This window comes from Rattus norvegicus, chromosome 6 (genome assembly GCF_021556685.1).
Source record: "Rattus norvegicus strain SHRSP/BbbUtx chromosome 6, alternate assembly SHRSP_T2T, whole genome shotgun sequence".
Lineage (NCBI taxonomy): Eukaryota > Metazoa > Chordata > Mammalia > Rodentia > Muridae > Rattus > Rattus norvegicus.
In genome coordinates, this window is record NC_141539.1 from 45,850,184 (window position 1) to 45,871,346 (window position 21,163).

Sequence of the window (21,163 nt, forward strand, 5' to 3'; positions counted from 1 at the left end):
GTGTCATTCCTGAAAATACATCAAAGACAGCAAGAAGCTGGCACTTGTGATGGTGGTTGCTGGGCACATCTCAAAGTCATCTTCTTACAAGGTACACTATAACTAGAATGCAGGAGCATATTCTCTAATAAAACTCTTTTCTACAGCCCAAAAACAAAGGGACAGGCTGCCTAAGTGACTTCACACTGGGGAATCGCACCACCGCTCTCCTCTCTGACTGTATCTGTTTGGCCGTTAGCTCCCTACATCCCTGCAGAGATTCAAAGATCTCCTGACATGGAGAGAGAAATACAACCGCAGCGGCAAGCATGGTTAGTTACCTGGTACCAAATAACTGAGTTGAATGTATTCCTCGGCCAATTCCAGGAGCCCCTAATCCTCAGTTCAGGTCTGGTGAGTTCCCGGTGACGGGACCTAATTCTTGCCTCTGAGGATCTGGGCAGGCATTAAGGTAAGGTGACCATAACACAGTATGGCCAGTACAAGTGAACCAGACCCTGCCTGATTGAAGATGCTGACCAGAGTCCTGCAGATCATCCCATTCCTGTCCCACCTAAAAACATGCCTCACAGCGGTGTCTCCTTCGCCTTACCCATGTCTCTGGCTCGTATTTCAATACTACTGTGGCAGCCATCACTCTTCTGTTTGCTGTGCTTTTTAAGCTTTCTCCCTAGAGGGGTTCCCCGCTGGTAGAAGACTTAAGAGAAAAAATACACCCAGTACTTGTTCATCAATCAGAACACAGACATTTTGTTGTTGTTTTTTTTTGTGTGTGTGTGTGTGTGTGTGTGTGTGTGTGTGTGTGTGTCAGAGTCTCCCTGGCCTGGAACTCACTGTGTAGAGAGTTCTGCCTCCAGGGTGTAGAGATCTGCCTGCTTCTGCCTCCAGGGTGCTGGCATTAAAGGTAGCACCAATGTTGAAAGGCTGTTCCGCATTTAGATACCATGTCCTTCTCGCTCTGGGAGGATCTTTTCTCTGTGTCCTTACTGTAAGTATTCCACTACACACGTTTTGATAGCTGTAGATGTCATATATTCTTTGACATAATTTCTTTAGATTATGGGATTTGGAATTTGAAGAAATAGAAGTTGTATTGTCCTCTCTGCCTAATCAAATATTTACATTATAGTGAATAGATACTGCTAAATGTTATAAAATTACACCTATCCCTTAAAGGAGCTGTTCAAAAGTATCATTGGGGTAACAGATTGTCATCTGTTAGGTAAAATGGTTATCATTTCTCTGTGCCCAGGTAAAACCCTGTCTTGAGAAAAAAACAAACACAACAACGATAACAACAATGGCCATCCAGATGACTCAGAGGGTAAAGGCTCTTGCTACCTATCCTAATGATGCCTGGACTCACACGGTAGAAGGACAGAACGGTGGCAGTTGTCTTCTGACCTGCTATAGTACGAGTGTGTGTGTGCACACACATGAGAGAGTGTGTGTGCACGCACACACACACACACACACACACACACACACACACACACACACACCAAAACAAATAAAAAAACTGTAAAGAAAAGACTGTGTCCCCAACTGCTGACAGTGCTTACCTCTAGAGGGAAGAAACTTATTTCTTGTTTTGTTTTCTCTTCCATTTATAAATTTTCTGCCACCGGCACACACAATCTTTGACTCTGAACAGAATGCTTTTTAATCTTTTAATCAGATAAAGAAATCAATATATTTCCCTCCGAACAAAACGAGAGCTGGACAAAATGGCGAATGCTAATGTCATTGATCAACCCCTGCCTACAATTAACACTGGATGTTAGCTCAGGGCTCCCTCACCCTGGCTCCCCACGGGGAGACCTCCTTGTGCTGGCAGAGCAAGGGATGAGGCCAGATAACAGTATGTAGCCATGCCTTTGATGTCCTCGGCCTTCACTGGGACAGCAGACCAGGGGAAACAAAAGCTCATTCTCCAGCTTTGGCCACAGCCGGACTCCAGGCTCCCCACCTTTTAATACTACTGGGCTCTCTGCTATGACCTCTGCCCCCACACACAAAGGCCTCATTCAGCAGCATGGTCAGCCATGTTGAAAATTCTCTCCAGATTCAGCCATTGAGAGAATTTTTGTTTCCAAACTAGCTTTGTGTCTCCATGACTCAACTGGACTGAGAAAGGAGTTTTGGAATGAACTGAAAAAAAAATAATAATTTCTTCCAAAATTAGCAATAATTTGGGGTTCACAAGAATTTTTCCAGGACAAGAAAATTCCAGATACATTTTGTTTAATTGTACCTTTTTTTTTTCACTTCTCCAGTGAACACATCTGTATATTAGAACATTTTTTAAAGTTATCAGTATTTTTAACAAATGGAAACTCGCATTTCCTAGACTGCATCTAAATTCCACATATTGGCTACCCAGGTTTCTACACCAACTACTGAAACCTCTTTAGTGGGTGGGGAGGTCTGAGAGGAGCTGATAGCTAAAATTAACCAGCAGTTTAAGCAAGCCAGTCCCTGAAGGAGCCCAGGCAGGTCATGCCCATACCAACCACAAGGTTAACCTCACCCTACAGGTCAGGGTGCCCCAGATCAGCCTAGGATACTGCAGGCTGCCAGACTCCATCAGCAAGCCAGTCTGCCTGTCCTGACTCATATCTCCACATAACTACCACACAGTCTTGACTCACCGTGTCCTAAAGCTGATTTGTACTCATGGCTATCAGGATGCCTAGAGACGCCTTTAAAAAAAAAACAAAACATCTATTTGAGTTGATCATACACAGCAAAAACCTTGTGTTTTGAGACAAGGTCTCAGGTAGCCCAGGCTAGCTTCAAATCCTCTATGTAGCCAAAGATGCCCTTGAACTGATTTCCTGCCTCCACCCCCAGCATGCTGGGGTTACAGGCATACACCATACACACGGTTTATGCTGGGGGTGGAGCCCAGCACTCTAACAATTTTGCTATGTCTCCAGCTCAAAGGGATCATCTCTGACTGTCTTGAAAGAAATCAGCTCAAAAGCAATTCAGTGGAGGTCAGGAAGCTTTCCCAACAAACGGTACCAGAACAACGTAGCCAGGAAGTGAATCTGCCCCTAAGCTGTAGCACCATCAACAACAGTTGACTCCCAGTGGGTCACAGACTCAAAAACAGCACGTGATCAGAAAACAATTCTCCAAATAATAGAATGTTTTTGTGATCTAGGGTTAGCCAAAGAGTTTATTAATTTAACATCAAAAGCATACTACACATACAGATGCACACCCAGACATACATATACAAACACACACACAGAGATACACAGATACATATACTCAGTATACTCACAGAGACACACAGACAGACAAAGGCACACACGTGGAGATATATATATATATACACACACACACACATAGAGACACGGACAACACACATATAGATGCATACACATACATATGCAAACGCAAAAACACACAGCTGATATACTCGACTTCATTCAGAGTTCTGCCCTGCCAAGGCCCACTGTCAGAAAATGAAGAAACCAAGCACAGCATGGAAGGAAATGCTCGCAAAGCCCAACAGTGCAAAGGTGTGAGGTGGCGCTTTACTAAGGCAGGAAGAACAGACAGCAGAAAACCTGGAAGGAAAATATTAATAAAAACAAAACAAGAGGGGACAGGAGGGATCACTTAGGGGTAGGGAGCACTTGGGGCTCATACAGAGGACCTGAGTTCAGTTCCCAGCACCCACATACATCAGCTCACCAACTTCAAGGCGTCCAATGCCCTCTTCTGGCCTCTGTGGATCCCCTCACATACGTGGCATACACACATAAACAAAAATAAATCTTTTTAAAACGCAATAAAACACCACCACATACCTTGCAGAGTGGCTAAGTGGAAATAATAATATCGAGTACTGACAAAGATGCAGAGACACTTGAGCCCTGTGCCCTAGCTATGAGGACATAAAGGGACATAGTAACTCTGGCAAACTGCGTCACAACTTCTCATAAAATTAACCCTGCAGGGGCTGAGAGATGGCTCAGAGGTTGAGAGAGAGCACTGGCTGCTCTCCCAGAGACTGAGGTTTGAGTCCCAGTACCCACATGGTGACTCACAACCATCTGTAACCCCAGTTCCAGAAGTTCTGATGCCCTCTTCTGGCCTCCTCAGGTACCTTACGTGAATTTGGTACACAGACATACATGCAGACCAAAACACACACACACACACACACACACACACACACACACACACACACAGAGAGAGAGAGAGAGAGAGAGTAAAATTTTTAATTAAAAAAACAAACAAACAAACATGAAACTAACACAAAACCTAGCAATTGTGACCTAAGGTATTGTCCTAATTGGGTTTACTGTTGCTATGATAAAACACCATGATCAAAGCAAGTTGGGGAGGAAAGGGTTTATTTGGCTTACACTTGAATTGCTGAAGGAATTCAGGGCAGGAACTCAAACAGGACAGTCATCTGGAGGCAGGGGCTGATGCAGAGGCCATGGAGGGATGCTGCTTACTGGCTTGCTCCCCCATGGTTTGCTCAGTAAGCCTTGTTATAGAACCCAGACCACCAGCCCAAAGGAGGCCCCACCATAATGAGTTGGGCCCTCCCCCATCAATCACTGACTAAGAAAAGGCCCTAAAGGCTTCCCTCAGGCCATGTGGTGGGAAATACCTAATCTGAGTGAAAAGCCAGGAACTTCTGCGAGGGAGAATCAGAGGTCCCTTCAGAGTGGAGCTGTCTTTAGGAGAAATTTGACTGAGATTTGCGCGGGAGCACTCACTAGCAACCCTCCTCATCCAACAAAGTCATTTGGAAGGTCCAAAGCCTTAGTCTTAGGATTGGTCACCTTGGGACAGCACCACAAGGAAGTAACTCAGGCTAAATTGGGTTCCGATCTGGTAATCCGGGTAGGTAGAGATACGAGAGGGGCAGGGAGAGGGGCGGGGAGAGGGGCTGGGAGAGGGGCTGGGAGAGGGCTCAGCAGGTAAAGGTGTCCATCACCAAGCCTGACAACCTGAGTTCAGTCCCCATAGTTCAGTCCCCGACTCCAACTCTGAAGAGAAATCTAAAGGGGGTAACATTCCTATAATCCCAGCCCTAGCACTTGGGAGGCAAAGAAAACAGCCATAAAGCTGGGTGTGGTACTGCACACCATTAATCCTAGCACTCAGGAGGCAGAGGCGGGCAGATCTCTGTGTGTTCAAACCAACCTGGTCGACATAGTGAGTTCCAGGCCATCCAAATCCACATAAAAAGACCCTGTCTTTAAAATAAAAAAAAATTAAAAAAAAAAAAAAGCAGAATCAAAAGTACGTAATATCCTGACTCAATTCTGTCCAGCCAATGAGGGACAACCCATCATCTATAGACAGCGAAATCAACGTCCTGATAAACTGGAACTTTGAATTTCTGCATCATAACACACAACTCAAGAGGACTAAGGAGACAGCTCAGTTGGTAAAGTGCTTACACGAAAGCATGAGGACCTGAGTTCGATCCCCCGGCACCCTTGCTAAGACAAAAATCAACAGATACAGCTCTCCAGTGGAATAATATGACCTGGTCTACAAACATCTTAGTGGTCTTGGGGTAAGGAGCAGTTTTTTTTTCTCCTTGAAAATCCCTTTACTGAGATACTATTCATCCCTACCAAGCCACCTAAGCCTGCTCACCTATAAAATACAAATAGCAATCCCAACTTTGCTGGGCGGTGAGGTCAACAGTGAGTTATCAGAGCAGTGTTTCCTGTGGCTGATGCTCAGAAGAGGCAGCTCCTCAGCTTTAAGTCAGAAGGAAACGCAGGGGAGCAGGCATGAGTAAACAAACGACTCTCGTGCAACAAGCTTTGTGTTAGTGATCTGTAGCGTCTACGCTTCCTCTCAGGGTCCACGGTGTTACTACACACATGAGCTGCTCTGAGGCCTGGAGCGATGGCTCAGAAGAACACTTACTGCTCTTTTAAAGGGCCTGGGACCTGGGATTCATTTCCCAGAACCCACATCAGGCAGCTCATCTGTGACTCCAGCTCGGGAATCCACCATCCTCCTCTCGCCTCCAAAGGCACAAATCCCCACACATGATACTAAACTGGGTGACATTTTTGGCTCATGTATAGGCAGGACCTCAGAGGTAAACCCTTAATTTCTAATTGTTGCCCCCAGCATTCCAGAAGTTCCAAGAAGAACAAACACCCATTCATTCAGCAAATATTTACTGAGTACCTACTACGGGCTAGCCATTGTATTGGTGGGTTACCACAGTGAGCAAGTGAAACAGACCTTCCAGCTATTCTCAACCTTTGGGTCACAACTCCTTAGGGGACTGAATGACCCTTTCACAGTGGTGGCCAAAGACCACTGGAAATATCAAATATTTACACTGCAATTCATAACAGTAGCAAAGTTACAGTTGTGAAAAGTTAGGGATCACCACACCAAGAGGAACTGTACTAAAGGGTCTCAGCATTAGGAAGATGGAGAGAGCCATTGGGTTAGAGGAAGGCAGGTGTCAAACAAACACCATTGCAGATCGAGGTATCACTGCAGTGTGGCTCAGACTTTTAATTTTGAGTGAAATCCCCCACATAGATTCCAGTCCTGTGTCTCACGTTTGCTTTCCCAAGTCCTTACAATCAAGAATGTGTCAATTCTCAGAGTGCCTGAATGATGAACGACCTCACCGCCCTGTCATTCCTATCAGTAGTGCTGTTTGCATTCATCTTATAGCCCACCACGCATGGAAAGGAGGAAAACGCAAACTCTTCAGGAAGGTCCAGGGATCGAACCCAGGTCCTCATGCTTGCAAGGCAAGCACTCTACCAATCAACCTACCTTCCCAGTTCTGGTTTTATTCTTTCAAGCTCATAGCTACCTTGGCTACAGTCATGGTTCTTAACTGGTCTGCTCATCAGAGACACTTTAAGTCACATTAAACCACAGAGTTTCAGGGTAGGTCTAGGTGGGGAGACCTAAGAACCCACTTTTTTTAATGCTGCTCCAAGCACTACAGTTCATGAGACATCGCGGTAGCTTAAAAGGCGAAGTTTACAAAAGGTCGTGAACAAAGTTAAAGCCAGAAGGAAGCTTGTAGATGACCTTGGTCAACTTCCTTAAGGGACAGATAGGGAAAAGTATCTTGAGAGAAGAGTCAGGTCCCTCAAGGCCAAAGTGAACAGTAAAGCAAGTTTCCTGACCCCAGGACGTGGGCCATGCTTTACACAGCCTCATGCCCAATTTGCCTCTGTCCGATTATCAGGGCACGCTGATCTAACTTTGTCCATGCTTGTAATTTTCCATAATGAAGAGTCATGAGACTCAACCATACCAAGATTTACACTGAGGAACAGAGGTATGGCCCAGAAGTTAGGAGGATGATGTTCTTGAAGAGTTCCTGAGTTCTGTCTCCAGCATCCAGGCAGGCCAAGTGGCTCTCAACAGCCAGTTAACTCCAGATCCATTGATACAATGCCCTCTCCTGGCCTCCAAAGGTAACTGCACTTATAGTCACAGACACACACACACACACACACACACACACACACACACACACGAGCAAATTTTACACTGCTTGCTTCCAAGAGAGCTGTTTTCCCATACAAACACTGAAGTATATCTCCTTCACTCGAAGGAAAACAGAACAAAAACATTGTACACACATCTAGGTCAGTCCAAACTCTAGTAGGTAAAATTAGAGCACAAATTTCTGTCCTCAAACCCCCGAATTTGGCAACATAAATAACATGCAAATTGTATCCCACATGTCCTAGGCATGGATAAGTGACTACTGTGTCCTAGAAATGGATAAATGGCATAAAAGTTGACATACAAGATTATTCCTACGGAGACCAAGAGCTGAAACTAGACGTCATCTATTTTACGTCTTGCCCCAGAAATCAAGTATCTTTTGCCACTTCCTAAGAGCAGGCAAGTTTGAGACACATTTATTGGTATCAGTCAGGGGTGTTTTCTCATTGTAGGAAAAAAAAATGTCAGAAGTACACACAGGAGAGGTATAAAAAAATTCTATAGAAATGGCTACCTTATAATTTGTCTACATAATAAATATATAATCATTATTTAAAACAATAATATAAAAAATAAGATAGGCAATACTCATAATCATTATGTAAAGAATTCAGATACAAAATGACATAAATTAACTATCTTGTAATTTGGCCTGGGTGTGGTGGTATATACCTTTAATTCTAGTACTCTGGGGGCAGAGGTAATCAGATCACTGAAAGTTTAAGGCCAGCCTGGTCTACATCGGAGTTCCAAGGCAGTCAAGTATACACAGTGAGATCTTGTCTCAAAACAAATTTTAAAAAAAAAATTTTTGAACAACTTTATAGAACAACCAGAAATTCATTTCTATGCCAAGAAAACATATGCCAAAAAGTTCTAGTAATTAAATGTGAATCATAATTCTAACTCCTGGTTTGCCTTTTTAATTCCTCTGTATATTTGGGGAGGGCAGGTTTGAGACATGGCTTGTCTGTGTAGATTTAATGTCCTAGAACTCTATAAACCAGGCTGGTCTCAAACTCACAGGTTTGTCTGTCTCTGCCTCCAGAGTGCTGAGACTAAAGACGTGTGCCGCCGTGCCCAGCCCCAAGCATGGTTCAAGTTTTGGTCACAAACGTGTATTACCTCTGCCACATTTTTAGTATAATTAGCTTTAAAGCATTACAATTTATCACTGTGTCTAGAAACTGAGCCCAAAGCCAAAATTACCCATTAATCAATGTACAACGGACAGGATTAACTGCCTGGGTCTTTATGGCAGGATTTTATAAGTCCACAGACACTCTAGAAGAGCTTGCATATTCCCAACTCCATGGAGCCCACAGAAACTCTAAAGGCATCCTTGCCACATCTGCTGCACCAAGCTGGAAGGAAGAATGTGAGGTTTATCAAAGCAAGCTCCCTTCTGCAGATGGGGGATGGGGGGTGTCAGTAAGTAGTCTTGGTGTCAACCCCTGGTCCTGGTGGTTCGGTGGTTCAGATTATCACACCTCACTTTTGTCACTCTCTCCTTTCTTCCCCTTGGGGTTTTCTGACCTGTTATTGGCTCTGCTTTGAGCCGAAGCCTCAAACTGGATACAGTAAAAGGAAACTTCTAATGTCAAGGTGAAATGATAGGACGCAAGGTTGTGGGGACTCAGTGAGTGGTTTCCTGAACCAAGGGGCAATCAATGCTGTATTAAGCACAGAAAGCTTAGGTGGGCTAGATGACAACATCTGGTTAAAGTTACTTAACAAGAGTACAGCTACAAAGCCACCTGAAGGATAATTTCAAGTTGCCTACCGGTCAAAGATTGCAACTATAGTTCCCACGTTTAAAACATTTTAAGCCACAAACCACTTTAGCCACCTTCAGTGACAAGAAGGGCCAAGGTGGGATGCCAGTTTCAACCCAAAATGACTTCTCACTCCGTGAAGAATACTCTTATCAGGAACAGAAAACCTCAAGCAAATGTCTTGGGGTAACCAAAATGTCACAAATCCCATTGTAAACGTTAAGTAAGCCCGAGTTCAGCATGGGGGTGAGGGGAGACAGACATCCCCTCACATAACAAGGTGTTTTACACTTAAATCCAGTTTGCTTGTTGGCCAGCAACAGAACTGGCACTTCTTCGCAGAGTCCTGGAAAACTTCCCTGCTAACACTGAAGAAACTCTAAAAAAACTGAGATGGATGCTAAATTAAAACTCCCAGCAACATCAGCCCACCGAGCAACGCAAAAACCTAGACCCGCACATATGAGACTACGTTCAGATTCCTCTTGTGTGACACCCACCGTTAAAGGCAAAAGATTGTTCTTGGAGGAAATAAACGGGTGTTTATTTCAGTTAAATTTACACATTCGTCGTTTTAAAGGGCTATTAAAACAGCATTTCAAGCCCCGGGGCAACACTTGACTGTAATAAAAGTCGATTCAAGAAAAACTTCAGTCTATAAAGTAAGGTAATTTCTTTTGGCTGCTGCTCAGGACCAACGATTAAATGAGGTTTGACAGCAAAATGGCCTGGTGTCTTTCTGCGTGGAGAGTCTCTTGGCCTTCCCCCACAACCCCACCCTTGATCACCAGTGGCCTGGCAGACTCGCGTGTGTGCAACACACACACACACACACACACACACACACACACACACACACACACACACACACACACACACTTGGACTTCAGGCTAGGAGCCTTTGTTTGAGGCTCCCAACTGAGATCCAGTAACCTAAACTCAACCAATGATCATCACCACCAACATCCTTTCACAAGCATTCCCTGGCCACTCTGGGAAGAAGTCGCATTTCTCCCTTGTCCCACGTGCTGCAGAAGACAAGGCTGCCACCACCATCACCCCTCCCCAAAACGGAGTACACAACCCGGAGCAGCGCTGTCTTTTTCCTAAAGTTCTTACCTACGCAGCCGGAGCCTTCACCATGTGCCAGGCGCGCTCTGGCTCTGGCTCTCACTCTGTCTGGCTGTAGCTCTGGCTGGCTGGCTCATTCACTCATACAAGCGCGCACACACGGACATGGACACCTCCCACACCCCTTGGCGCGCGACCCCCCGCCCTGCGGCCACCCTCACCTCGCGCCCTTTGTCCTCGCCCTGCGTCCTCGGAGCCCGCGCTACCGGAGTTGGCGCTGCGCAAAGCCTGGAGCCGCGGAGCTGGAGAGTCCGCCCGTCCGGGTCTTGCGGGCCGCCGTGCTTGGGGGGGACCTGAGATGGGACTGCGGCTCCGTCCAGGTGTAGGCACAGGAGGGGACTGGCCAGCCCCGCAGGTGTCGTGCTCCCCTCGTCCCGCCCCCACTGCAGGCACCTACAGCCTCCCTGGGCTCTCACGGGGTTCCCAGCTTGGGAGGGGTCTGTGCGGAAGTCGGAAGCCTCCGGGGACAGAGGTCATTTGTTGCTTGGCCACAGATGCCCAGAAAGAGGTGGGGTTGGGAGGACGTACCAGTGAGTGAGACCCCCCCCCCCATTCACAGATGCCTCCACCGGGTGCAGGGCGTGTCTGTGGAACTCAGGAAACACGCCTGCAGTTCAAGTAGACAGGGGTAGGGGACTCGGGCCCCTAACAGTGGAGGTTGATGAACCCCCTACAGTAAGGAACTTACCTAAGACCAGCAGAGGAAAAGCCTGGAACCCTGAGCACTCGCCGCCGATGGAACCGGAACTTTCCCCGGTGCTAATGTGGGTCAGAAGAATGAACACTGGAGGGAAGGAACAAACCTGCACTTGCCAGTGCAGACCTTTCTGGCCTCGGCAACACAGAGGTGGCCGAGAGCAGCCAGCAGAGAAAGTGGGGGAAGTTCAGGAAGCCAGACCACAGAAGGAACCCATGGCTATCAATACTTTCTCCTCCTCCTCCTCTTCCCCCTCCTTCCCCCCCCTTCTCCCCCTCCTCTTTCTCTCCCTCCTTCCCCCTCCTCCTCCCTTTTCTGAAAAGCCCCCTGTCTTCAGAACTTGCCGGAGACGTACCCAGTACCTTGTACCCTCCAGCCATTCAGGAACCCCAGCAGGGCTAGTGAGATAGCTCAGATGGGAGCATGCAGCCAAAAACTGGAATCCTGTGTTGGATCCCAGTTACTCACATGAGGAAACGTAAGAAGCAACTGCTGCAAGCTGTCCTCTGCCCCCCAATCTGCAACACACACTGATAAAATAGTAGTAGTAGTAGTAGTAGTAGTAGTAGTAGTAGTAGTAGTAGTAGTAGTAGTAGTAGTAGTAATCGCAGAGGGCTTGAGCCAGTCTCATAGCCAAAGGTCCTAAAAAAAACAGGGAGATTGTCTGACTGGAGAAGGAGACAATAAGAGAATAAGGATCAATCTTTCACAAAAGTGGGCAGGTCGAGAAATGCTCCCGCATCCCCGTTGTCCTAATGGCAGAGGCATCAGCTTCCTATTCTAATTAGGAAATATTCCAAGCACAGGCCAAACTAGGAACAGTAACATGATGAGCCCTGTGTCTACCTACAACCCAGCCAAGCCTAACTGGCTGCAGATGTTTGTGTAATGAAATTATTTCAAGAAGTTGTAGCCCTGTTGATAGACTGCCTAGGATGGAGTGAGTTCCCCAGCCCTGCATAAACATAAGCCAGGTATGGTGACCCATGCCTGTAAAGGCATTCCCACCCCCACCCCCAGGAAATGGGAACTGGAGGATTAGAAGTTCAAGGTCACCTTTGGCTACCTTGAGTTTGAGGCTAGCTTGTGCTAAGTAAAATTGCAGCTCAAGAAAACAAAACAAAAATCCCATACAGTTGGAGCCCTCAGACAGCCATCTAGACTGCAGCTCTTTCCTCCCGAGCCAACCTTCCATGCTGGACCAGAAGGTACTTACTTAGTTACTTAGTTACTGCTGGAAGGCAGACACAGCCCTTATCAGCACTGCAGCTCTCCCTGTGGGATCAAACTGTTCCGTTTTGTAACCTGGACCCTTTGTTCTGTTTTGCTTATGAGAATGTTCCCAAGATTTACCTGATCTTACAGACACAGCCAGTTCCTTCGCTGGAACTGCTGAGGAGTTCCCTGTCAGGAGCCAGGGACAACTGAAGTTTCTATTCTGTTGATAGAAGAGGAGGAAAAAGACTGAAGTCAGCACTCTCGAATTACAGAGTAACTGTCGCATTGACAGTGACCAACATATTTACTTCATGGTTTGGGTTAGAAACTGCAGCTGCTTTTAATTTTACATATATATTGTATACATATATGTGATTCTATTATATATAAAATGTCATATGTGTATACATATATAATATACTTTGATCATAGTCCCCCACCCCAATATTGTCTCATCTTCCTCCTATTGAAACCCTTCTTCGTAACTTCCCATATTCTGTGTGCGTCTGTGTGTGTCTGTGTGTGTGTGTGTCTGTGTCTGTGTCTGTGTCTGTGTGTGTATCTATCAGTCTATGTATGTATATGTATTTATGTGTGTGTAGGTGTGAATGTCTGCGGGTGTGTGTTCCTGCATTTAACTAGCACTGCCTGCATGGTCTGTGGGTGGGAGAGTTATTTGCTTGAAGGCACCCTTACATTTTGACAGCTTATCTGGCAAACAAAATACAGAGCGAAAAGTCAGCAAACTTTTTTCTAAAGGCAAGGAGTAGTTTAAAGTTTTCCCCTGGCATTGAGGCAAAGTCCTTTTATAAGTATTTAAAATGTAACCTTTTAAATACTTGGAAAGAGGCTGGGGTGCAGGTCAGTGGAAGAATGCTTGCCTTGCAAGTACATGGCCCCAGAGTCTATCCCCAGTGCGCGTTAAATAAACTGACAGATAAATAAATAGCGCCAGACTTAGCTCATGGCTGCAAAAATCGAGCCTAACAAAGCTGAACAGGCCCACCCACAGCAGTCAGCTTGCAGCAGAAGAAAGAGACTTCAAATGGCTTCCTCTCATTCACCAGGCCATCCCGGTCACAAAGGATAAACACTTTCAACCAACATTAAACTTAATATGACCACGGTATTGCCCTTGGGAGAAAAAAAAAGTCACTCCCTCACACATATATCCCCCTCCTCACTTCCCCATCCTCCTATATACACTTCTTCCTCATGTGTCTGTGTATAAATCCAACAGTCTCCTGAGCACCTAAACAACGCTGCCTGCAAACCTTCACTGGTTATTATAATGACTGGGGAAAAACACTGAATCCTATCTTTGAAAATCTGTAATGAATCTTGGAAATGCATAGCCTCCTACCAATTACGAATTAATTAGAAAACAAAGTGGGCCCACTAAAAAAGGCGTCGATTGTTTTCCAGCCTAATGAATCATTCCTAGTTCCTAGTTCATTAACTTAAAACACCAGCACAAAGGGAACCGCTTTGTTTTCTTGTTCCTGGGGCTGAACCTGACCCAGTGATTTTATGTCTTTATTGAACTTGAACCAAAACTGAAAAAAAAGGATTAATTATAAAAATATATTATTAAATGAACTAAACTGACTTTATTCCAAATGTTATTGACAAGAATGGGGCCAAATCCAAACTTGTGGTGGTCAGCCTCAAACTTATCAAGGACCTGTCAGTCTCCCAGCCCATTCAGTGATCTGAGGTCTTCTCCCCAGAGGCCATGAGGTCAGCCAGGCAATTAGACATGGCTTCTGGACACCTTTGTCTCTTTGCCTAGCATTTTCCATTGAACGCTCACGCACACATTCTCTCTCAAACTTGCATTCCTCTCTGCCTCATTCATAATGCCCATCTCCCTGTACATTTTCTTCTTACGTGTCCATTCATGTGTGCTCCAATACAGCTACATCTGTAAATGCATGCAGCACAAATGCTTTCCCACACACATTCATGGCTCTCCACAGATGCTTTCCACATACCAAATGTTCTCCCATGTACCTTGTAACACAAACATTCCTCCATTGGATGACATAATCCCCTTCAGTGTTTCCTCACCTCCCAGCACCTCCCAGGCCTTTTGCTTTTTACCACACGCGTGTTTTTGCGCCACTTTTCCAGATACAGTTTCATTTGCTAGTGTCTTTGTGTACTTGTATATCTGGGCACACACAATAAGTAAATATTTTAAAGTAAATAAATATAAATGGAGCCTTCATCCAGTTCTAGTTGTGGCACTTATTTAAGAAGTTGTACCTGGCACGAAAGTGGATGTGGCTTTTGAAACCTCCAATTACGTCTGTCAGGCGGTTTAGAATCGTGTATGAGTCGCCTGTGGCTTGTTTCTATACAAAGAAGGCTTTTAAATGACTTGAGGGTCCTTGAAGTTTGTTCTCTGATGTCTGTGAATTGCACCCCATTTATGTAGTTAACTGGCACTGGGGCGGGGTGCTTCTCTCCCCATTGGGAACCACTTATGTCCAGCTTCCTTTAAATGATCCTGAGATGTAAGGGTGAATGTTTACTAAGGCTGCCATTACAAAGGCTTATGACTCACAGGTGGGGACTAAAAAGGATCCCAGATCAAAGTGTGGGTTCGTCTCTGGGCTTCCAGGAAAAATTGTTCAAGCTCCTCTTATTGCCTCGTTTCTTCTTTATGTTTCTTAACAATGTCTTTTCTCTAAGCCCCTCTGTGTACCAATTTCTTCTTATAATGATACTAGACATATAAGATCAGGTCTCACCCTAACAACCTCATTTGATGTTAACTCTTTTTAAATATGCCTTCTACAAATAAGGCCATGTTTTTAAATACTGATGTGGCTGATGGGGGTTGGGGGAAGGGACCCTTAACCCATAGCAGCAGGCTTTTACTTGTTTCTGCATATGGCAGTCTATTAACAAGAGGTATTAATACTAAACTCCACCCTCATCAATACTAAGTCTGGGGCTGGAATGTATTTCAATGGTAGGGTGTTTGTCCAGCATAAACAAAGTGCTGAGCTCAGTCCCCAGCTCTCTATTAAATCAGACAAAATGGTGCACACCATCCCTGGCTACAAAGCAAGTTTTAAGGCCAGTCTGGGATACATGAGACTCCCTATTACAGTGTATCAGAGGCCTGATATAACATTCCCTCATTTAAAACCTTATTTAAGTCCAGATCTAACTGAACCCCCTCCACTCCACTTCATAGCTATCTTTCACATTCAAAACAAAACAAAATCTATACATGCACTCCTGAATTCACACACACACACACACACACACACACACTCTCTCTCTCTCTCTCTCTCTCTCTCTCTCTCTCTCTCTCTCTCTCTCTCTCTCTCTCTCTCTCACTGAAAGGCCAGACAGAGACAGAGGCTGAACTCCTGAGGTGAACTTGCTCCACCTGGTGGAGAGTCAGGGAACTTGACGACACATTCTCTATAAGGCAATTCTCGGAAAGGGAACATTAGATGAAGGTGTGAAGGAATCAGAGGTGAAGCCAGAATAGACCCCCAGAGGTCGTGTGCATAAGACTAACAGTTAAACAGGGCACGTTTAGCAGTCAACCGAATAACACCAAACCAACTAAAGCAAATGGAACAGAAAAAGATTAATGTGATTCATCTGACAAGACTTTCCTTCAAAATCCCAGTGCGGAGTTGGGGGCAATCACACTTCAGAACTGGACTTCCATGAAAGAAAAGTCACTTTAGGCTGAACCATGGGGATCGCAAATTCCAGGGCAACCTGGGCTTCACAGAGAGCCTGAGCTACACAGTGGGGTCAAGGCCCATCTGGGCTATGAAGGTAGGGCCTTGTTTTAAAGAAGAGTAGGAGTGGGACATAGGGGAAGTGGGGGGGCAGATAAGGAGGGGAAGAAGGAGAAAGAAGAGGAGGAAGGGGAGGGGAGAGAGAGGAACAACAAGAGAAGGAAAGGGCTAAAAGGGAAGAGGGGGAGGTGGAAGAAGAGGAAGGAGGGGGAAAGGAGAGGAACAGAAAAAAGAAGGGAAGGAGGGGAGCAGGAAGGGGAGAGGGGGAGGAGAAGTGGGATGAGAAGAAGGAGGGAAGAGAGAAGAAGAGGAGAAAGGGGAAGAGGATGAGGAAGAGGATGAAAGGGAAGAGGAAAGGAGAAAGAGGAAAAGGAGAGGAACAAGAAGAAGGGAGGAAGGTGCAGGAAGGGGAGAAGGTGAAGGAAGCAGGAGGAGAAAGAAATGAAGAGGAAAGGGAGGAAAGATATAAAGGTTTGAATAAGACAATCCTCAATGTGTGCACAGAGATTCTCTCTATAGCATGAAGCAATACTTAGGAACCTCTCTAGTTATAACAGCAGCTATAAGAAAGCAGAAGTGAACAAAACACAAAGGCCTTAAACACTCTCCTTGTGGAGCACCATCCATTTCCCCTGTCTCCAAAGTTCATTCTGTCCATTACAACATGCCTGCTTGTTGAACGTATCCAATTGTGTCCTAATCAGGGTTACTATTGCTGTGAGGAAACAACATGACCAAACCCAACTTTGGAGAGGAGAGGATATGTTTGGCTTATGCTTCCAAATCACTGTTCATCATCAAAGGAAGTCAGGACAGAAAGTCAGGGCAGGGACCTGGAGGCAGGAGCTGATGCAGATGTCATGAAGGGTTCTGCTTACTGCCTTGCTCCTCATGGCTTGCTCAGCCTGCTTTCTTACAGAACCCAGGACCACTAGTCCAGGGGTGGCACCACCCACAACAGGTTGGACCCTCCCCCCTTGATCACTAATTAAGAAAATGCCCTGCAGCTGGATCTCATAGGAGTACTTTCTCAATTGAGGTTCCCTCCTATCAGATGACTCTAGCTTGTGTCAAATTGGCATGAAATGAGCAGGGACTCCATCCATGTTTGTTCTAGGTCTTCAATCCCCAAATGTCACAGCAGAAAAGTTAACTGGGCTTTGATTTAACAAAGTATTGATTTTAGGGGATTGGATACTTGCAGAGCCTAGAGGAGCTAGTTTCCTACCAGGACTCAGCCAGTGCCTTACAGCATACACTCAAACCTCTGAGCTTTTAATTTGTTAGTTCTGGATAGAGCCATAGAACCTGCATTTCTAGCAACCCCCTACATACACACACACACACACACACACACACACACACACACACACACACACGTAATGGCAATGCTGAGACTCATGACTCATTGTTGCATTGTAGAAGAAATAAGAGATCTCTCCTGTGTTCTTATTCTCTCTCCCTCTCCCTCCCTCCCTCTCTCTCCCTCTTCCTCTCCCCCTCCCTTCCCCCCCCTCTCTCTCTTCTTTCCCTCTCTCCTCTTTTCCTCCCTCCCTCCGATCACCTCTAGATTTCAGGTATCCCAAGTTGACCTCAAACTTACTACTCACGATTTAGCTGTAGATGTCCCTGAACTTCTGACCCTCCTACTTCCACTTCCCAAGTGCTTTGGGATCAAAAGCATGCTACCACATCTGGTTCATATGGTGATGAAAATGAAACCAAGGTTTCGTGCACACTAGGCAAGCACTCTACCAACTGCTCTTTTTTTATCCATGTTCCCTTCAGTGTCTGTCATGAGGGCATCCCAGTTCTTGAGAGGTTCTGCCTAGTTGTCTCCCAAAGGCCATGTCTAATAACCATTTCACTGGGCATTGATTTTGAGCACATGGCTCTCCCTAGTGAGCGGCACCAAGGATCCTCTAGTTGAAGGCAGCCTGTTGGGTGGCCACAAAGCCAGCTTTCAGAGTCTTCATACCTCACTCACTGTTCCAGATAGCTTTCCGGGGTTATGTGGGAACAAACCCCAAAGTCAGTTATGATTTCCCACTCCTCTTCTATGTTGTCATGGTGTATCAGACATGTTCGATCCATTCTTATGCTTCCTGGTCATACATCTTCATCAACCGGGGAGCTCCTAGTACTCCAGGATGTCCTTGTCAGAGTTAGAGTTCCTGACAGATAGCCCAGCACCGGAAAAATGCTCAGACAGTGCAGAGATGATGTAGACTTGGGCTACAGCCACATAACTAGGTTTTTTATGTGACTGTGGAAAGACTGACTAGCTGCTCTCCTTTTCCCCAGATGGGTGCGCTCAAGCTCTTTCGTTAGTCTGGAGTGCCTGGCATCTGTCATAAGTCACACTCCTTCACTGGCCCAACTCCTTTGGACTGTAGAAAATACAGTCAGTGGTCAAGCTGCTCAAGGATCCAAATACCAAAGTGAGTTATCCAGCTGTGAACTCAAATCATGTCTCTACCACTCGCTAGCTAGCCCCTTTGGGTAAATTTTGTAATCTTACTGATCTTTGATTTTCTCTTTTCAAAAGTACACTGTAGCTGTTGTCTTCAGATACACCAGAAGAGGGTATCAGATCTCATTACAGATGGTTGTGAGCCACCATGTGGTTGCTGGGATCTGAACTCAGGACCTCTGGAAGAACAGTCAGTGCTCTTAAACCACTGAGCCCATCTCTCCGATTTTCTGATCTGTAAACTGGTCTCTCATTATGTAACCCAGTCTGACCTCCAACTTCTGGTGGTCCTGCCTCAGTGTCCAGAGTGTTCTATGCCATTCTGAGTATACTCTTGGCCATACCCTACAGATCTGATATGAGATTTACGTGAGCAAAAGTATAGAGAGGGTTTGACATTTAACAGAGGCTGGATAAAGGGGCCTTAAAATTAGCCATGCCTGTTCTCCAGCACTGGATCTCTCTGAACTCCTTGTGGCAGAGGCTCTCCTAGTAGCTCTGAGAAACTCTCCACTCTGCATAAAACGTGCTCTTTCCTAAAGCTGACCTCGCTACAGCTGTATTCTATTTTTATCAGTCTTCGGCAAACATTTACAGATTGCTTGCTGCCTGCCATGCTCCTAGCTGAACACTGGTGATCCCAGGAGGACAAAAGACCTCTGACCCCCTAACAAGACATCTGACCCCTAGAAATGTATAATCTAGTGGGAGCCAACTTCCTCCAAAAGTCCTTCCTGCCCTCACTAAGCTTCCCTCCAACCTGGAATTTCCACATTGTGTTACCCTTCCATTCAAACACAGAGGAGCTGGAGACATGGCTCTGTAGTTAAGAGCACATCTGCCTTTCCAAGAGGACCAGAGCCTCCATAACCAGAGGTTCACAACCACTTGCAACTCCAGCTCCCAGGGAACCAGAAGCCTCAAGCCTCTGAAGGCATTGCACTCATGTGCACATACTCACACATACCCATAATTTAAAAATAAGTGAATAGGGCCCTGGGTTCGATCCCCAGCTCCGAAAAAAAGAACCAAAAAAAAAAAAAAAATAAGTGAATAGGTGTGGGAAAGATGACTCAGTGGTTAAGAACACTGACTGTTCCTCTAGAGGACCCAGGTTCAATTTCCAGCACCCACATGGTGGCTCACAACTGTCTGTAATTCCAATTCCAGAGGACCTGATGCCCACACAGAGACATGCAGGCAGGCAAAACACCAAATCACATTGTAAAGGGATTTTAATCCAGCAACAGGGCTACTCTGGCAAGGGATCACACCCAAAGACTTTCTAGGTCTATATGATCTGACCAAATACAGACACACTCTGGATTATAGTACAACCTGAATGGAATATAGACATGCCTTTAATCCCTAATAATGAACATAAGATTGGTTTGTAGAAGAAAGCAGCCACGTTTAAAAGTAACATCTAATTGAGGGCAAAGTGAGAAGTTAGAGAAAGATTTGACAGAATGAATCAGAGGACACACGGAGTGGGGGCGGGGAGAGGCAGTTTACTGGAACAATTTTATAGAGACAGGCTTTAGAAAGAACAAGTTGGTATCTTTATTCAGTAAGAACTCCCCACATTACAAATTGAGAAACTAAGTCACAGAATGACTTTTAGAAACTTGCTTAAGATCTTACAATTTGAAAAGCTATCTGTGACTCCAGGTAACTTTTTTTTTTCCGGAGCTAAGGACAGAAACCAGGGCCTTGCGCTTGCTAGGCAAGCGCTCTACCACTGAGCTAAATCCCCAACCCCTCTCTTTTCTTTTTTAAGTTTAGTTTAGCATATATATATATATATATATATATATATATATATATATATATATGTGTGTGTGTGTGTGTGTGTGTGTGTTTTGCATATATATATATGTGTGTGTGTATATGTGTGTGTGTGTGTGTGTGTGTGTATATATATATATATATATATATATATCATATTAACATGTGTGTGCCTGGTGCCTATGGAGATCAGAAAAAGGGCATTAGATTCCCCTGGGCCTGGAGTTAACAGATGGTTTGAGCCAATGTGTGGGTAATGAGAATTGAACTCAGGTCCTCTGGTAGGGCAGCCAGTGCTCCTAAACGTAGAACCATCTCTCCAAGCTCCAGTTAAGATGTTTTATCTATCTCCTCCATTGGATTCTGGATCCAGTCTGTTATATTTAAAACAGTATCTTCTTGAGCCAGCCCAATACCTGATACAATAACTATTCAAGAACTGATACAGAAAAAAAAAAGTTTGTGCTTTTGGGACAACGTATACTCTAAGGATGAACTTTAGCTGACTTCGAATTCAAACACATGATCTCCCTGCCTGGATCTCTACGGCGCTCGTTCTGGTCCCTCCAGGATGGCTTGTTTATGAGCATGTGCTAAACACCCTTAGATGCGTGATGGGAGCGGGACTGTCATCGTCCCTGGGCACTCAGCCCCTGCAGTCCGCCGGTCGCGGGTCCGGACTAGGGAGCGCCGACTCTGGTACCCCGGAATCCCTGCTCCACCTCTTTTCTTACCTCTCCCCACCCCCGCTTCCCCGCCACCCTCTCCGAGGATCCATCCTCCGGAACACCCGGGTGTCAGCTGCGGGCGAGGACGC

The 21,163-nt window shown here is 45.5% G+C and overlaps 1 protein-coding gene across 2 annotated transcripts in view; it reads right to left on the reverse strand.

The window, feature by feature from the left end:
- The window catches only part of LOC148005153 (uncharacterized), an 83,759-nt gene that overhangs the window by 61,722 nt on the left and 874 nt on the right, over positions 1 to 21,163 (reverse strand). Inside the window, exons 2-5 of one of the 2 annotated variants that reach the window (XM_087555074.1) lie at positions 12,448 to 12,532; positions 11,563 to 11,736; positions 11,086 to 11,181; positions 10,559 to 10,690 (exon numbers count right to left, since the gene is read on the reverse strand). In XM_087555074.1, coding sequence (XP_087411200.1) covers positions 10,559 to 10,690; positions 11,086 to 11,181; positions 11,563 to 11,736; positions 12,448 to 12,532 — 487 coding nt within the window. Of the gene's footprint in view, positions 1 to 2,651; positions 2,703 to 10,558; positions 10,691 to 11,085; positions 11,182 to 11,562; positions 11,737 to 12,447; positions 12,533 to 21,163 lie in introns of both variants that reach the window. The other variant, XM_087555076.1, reaches the window with a different exon arrangement.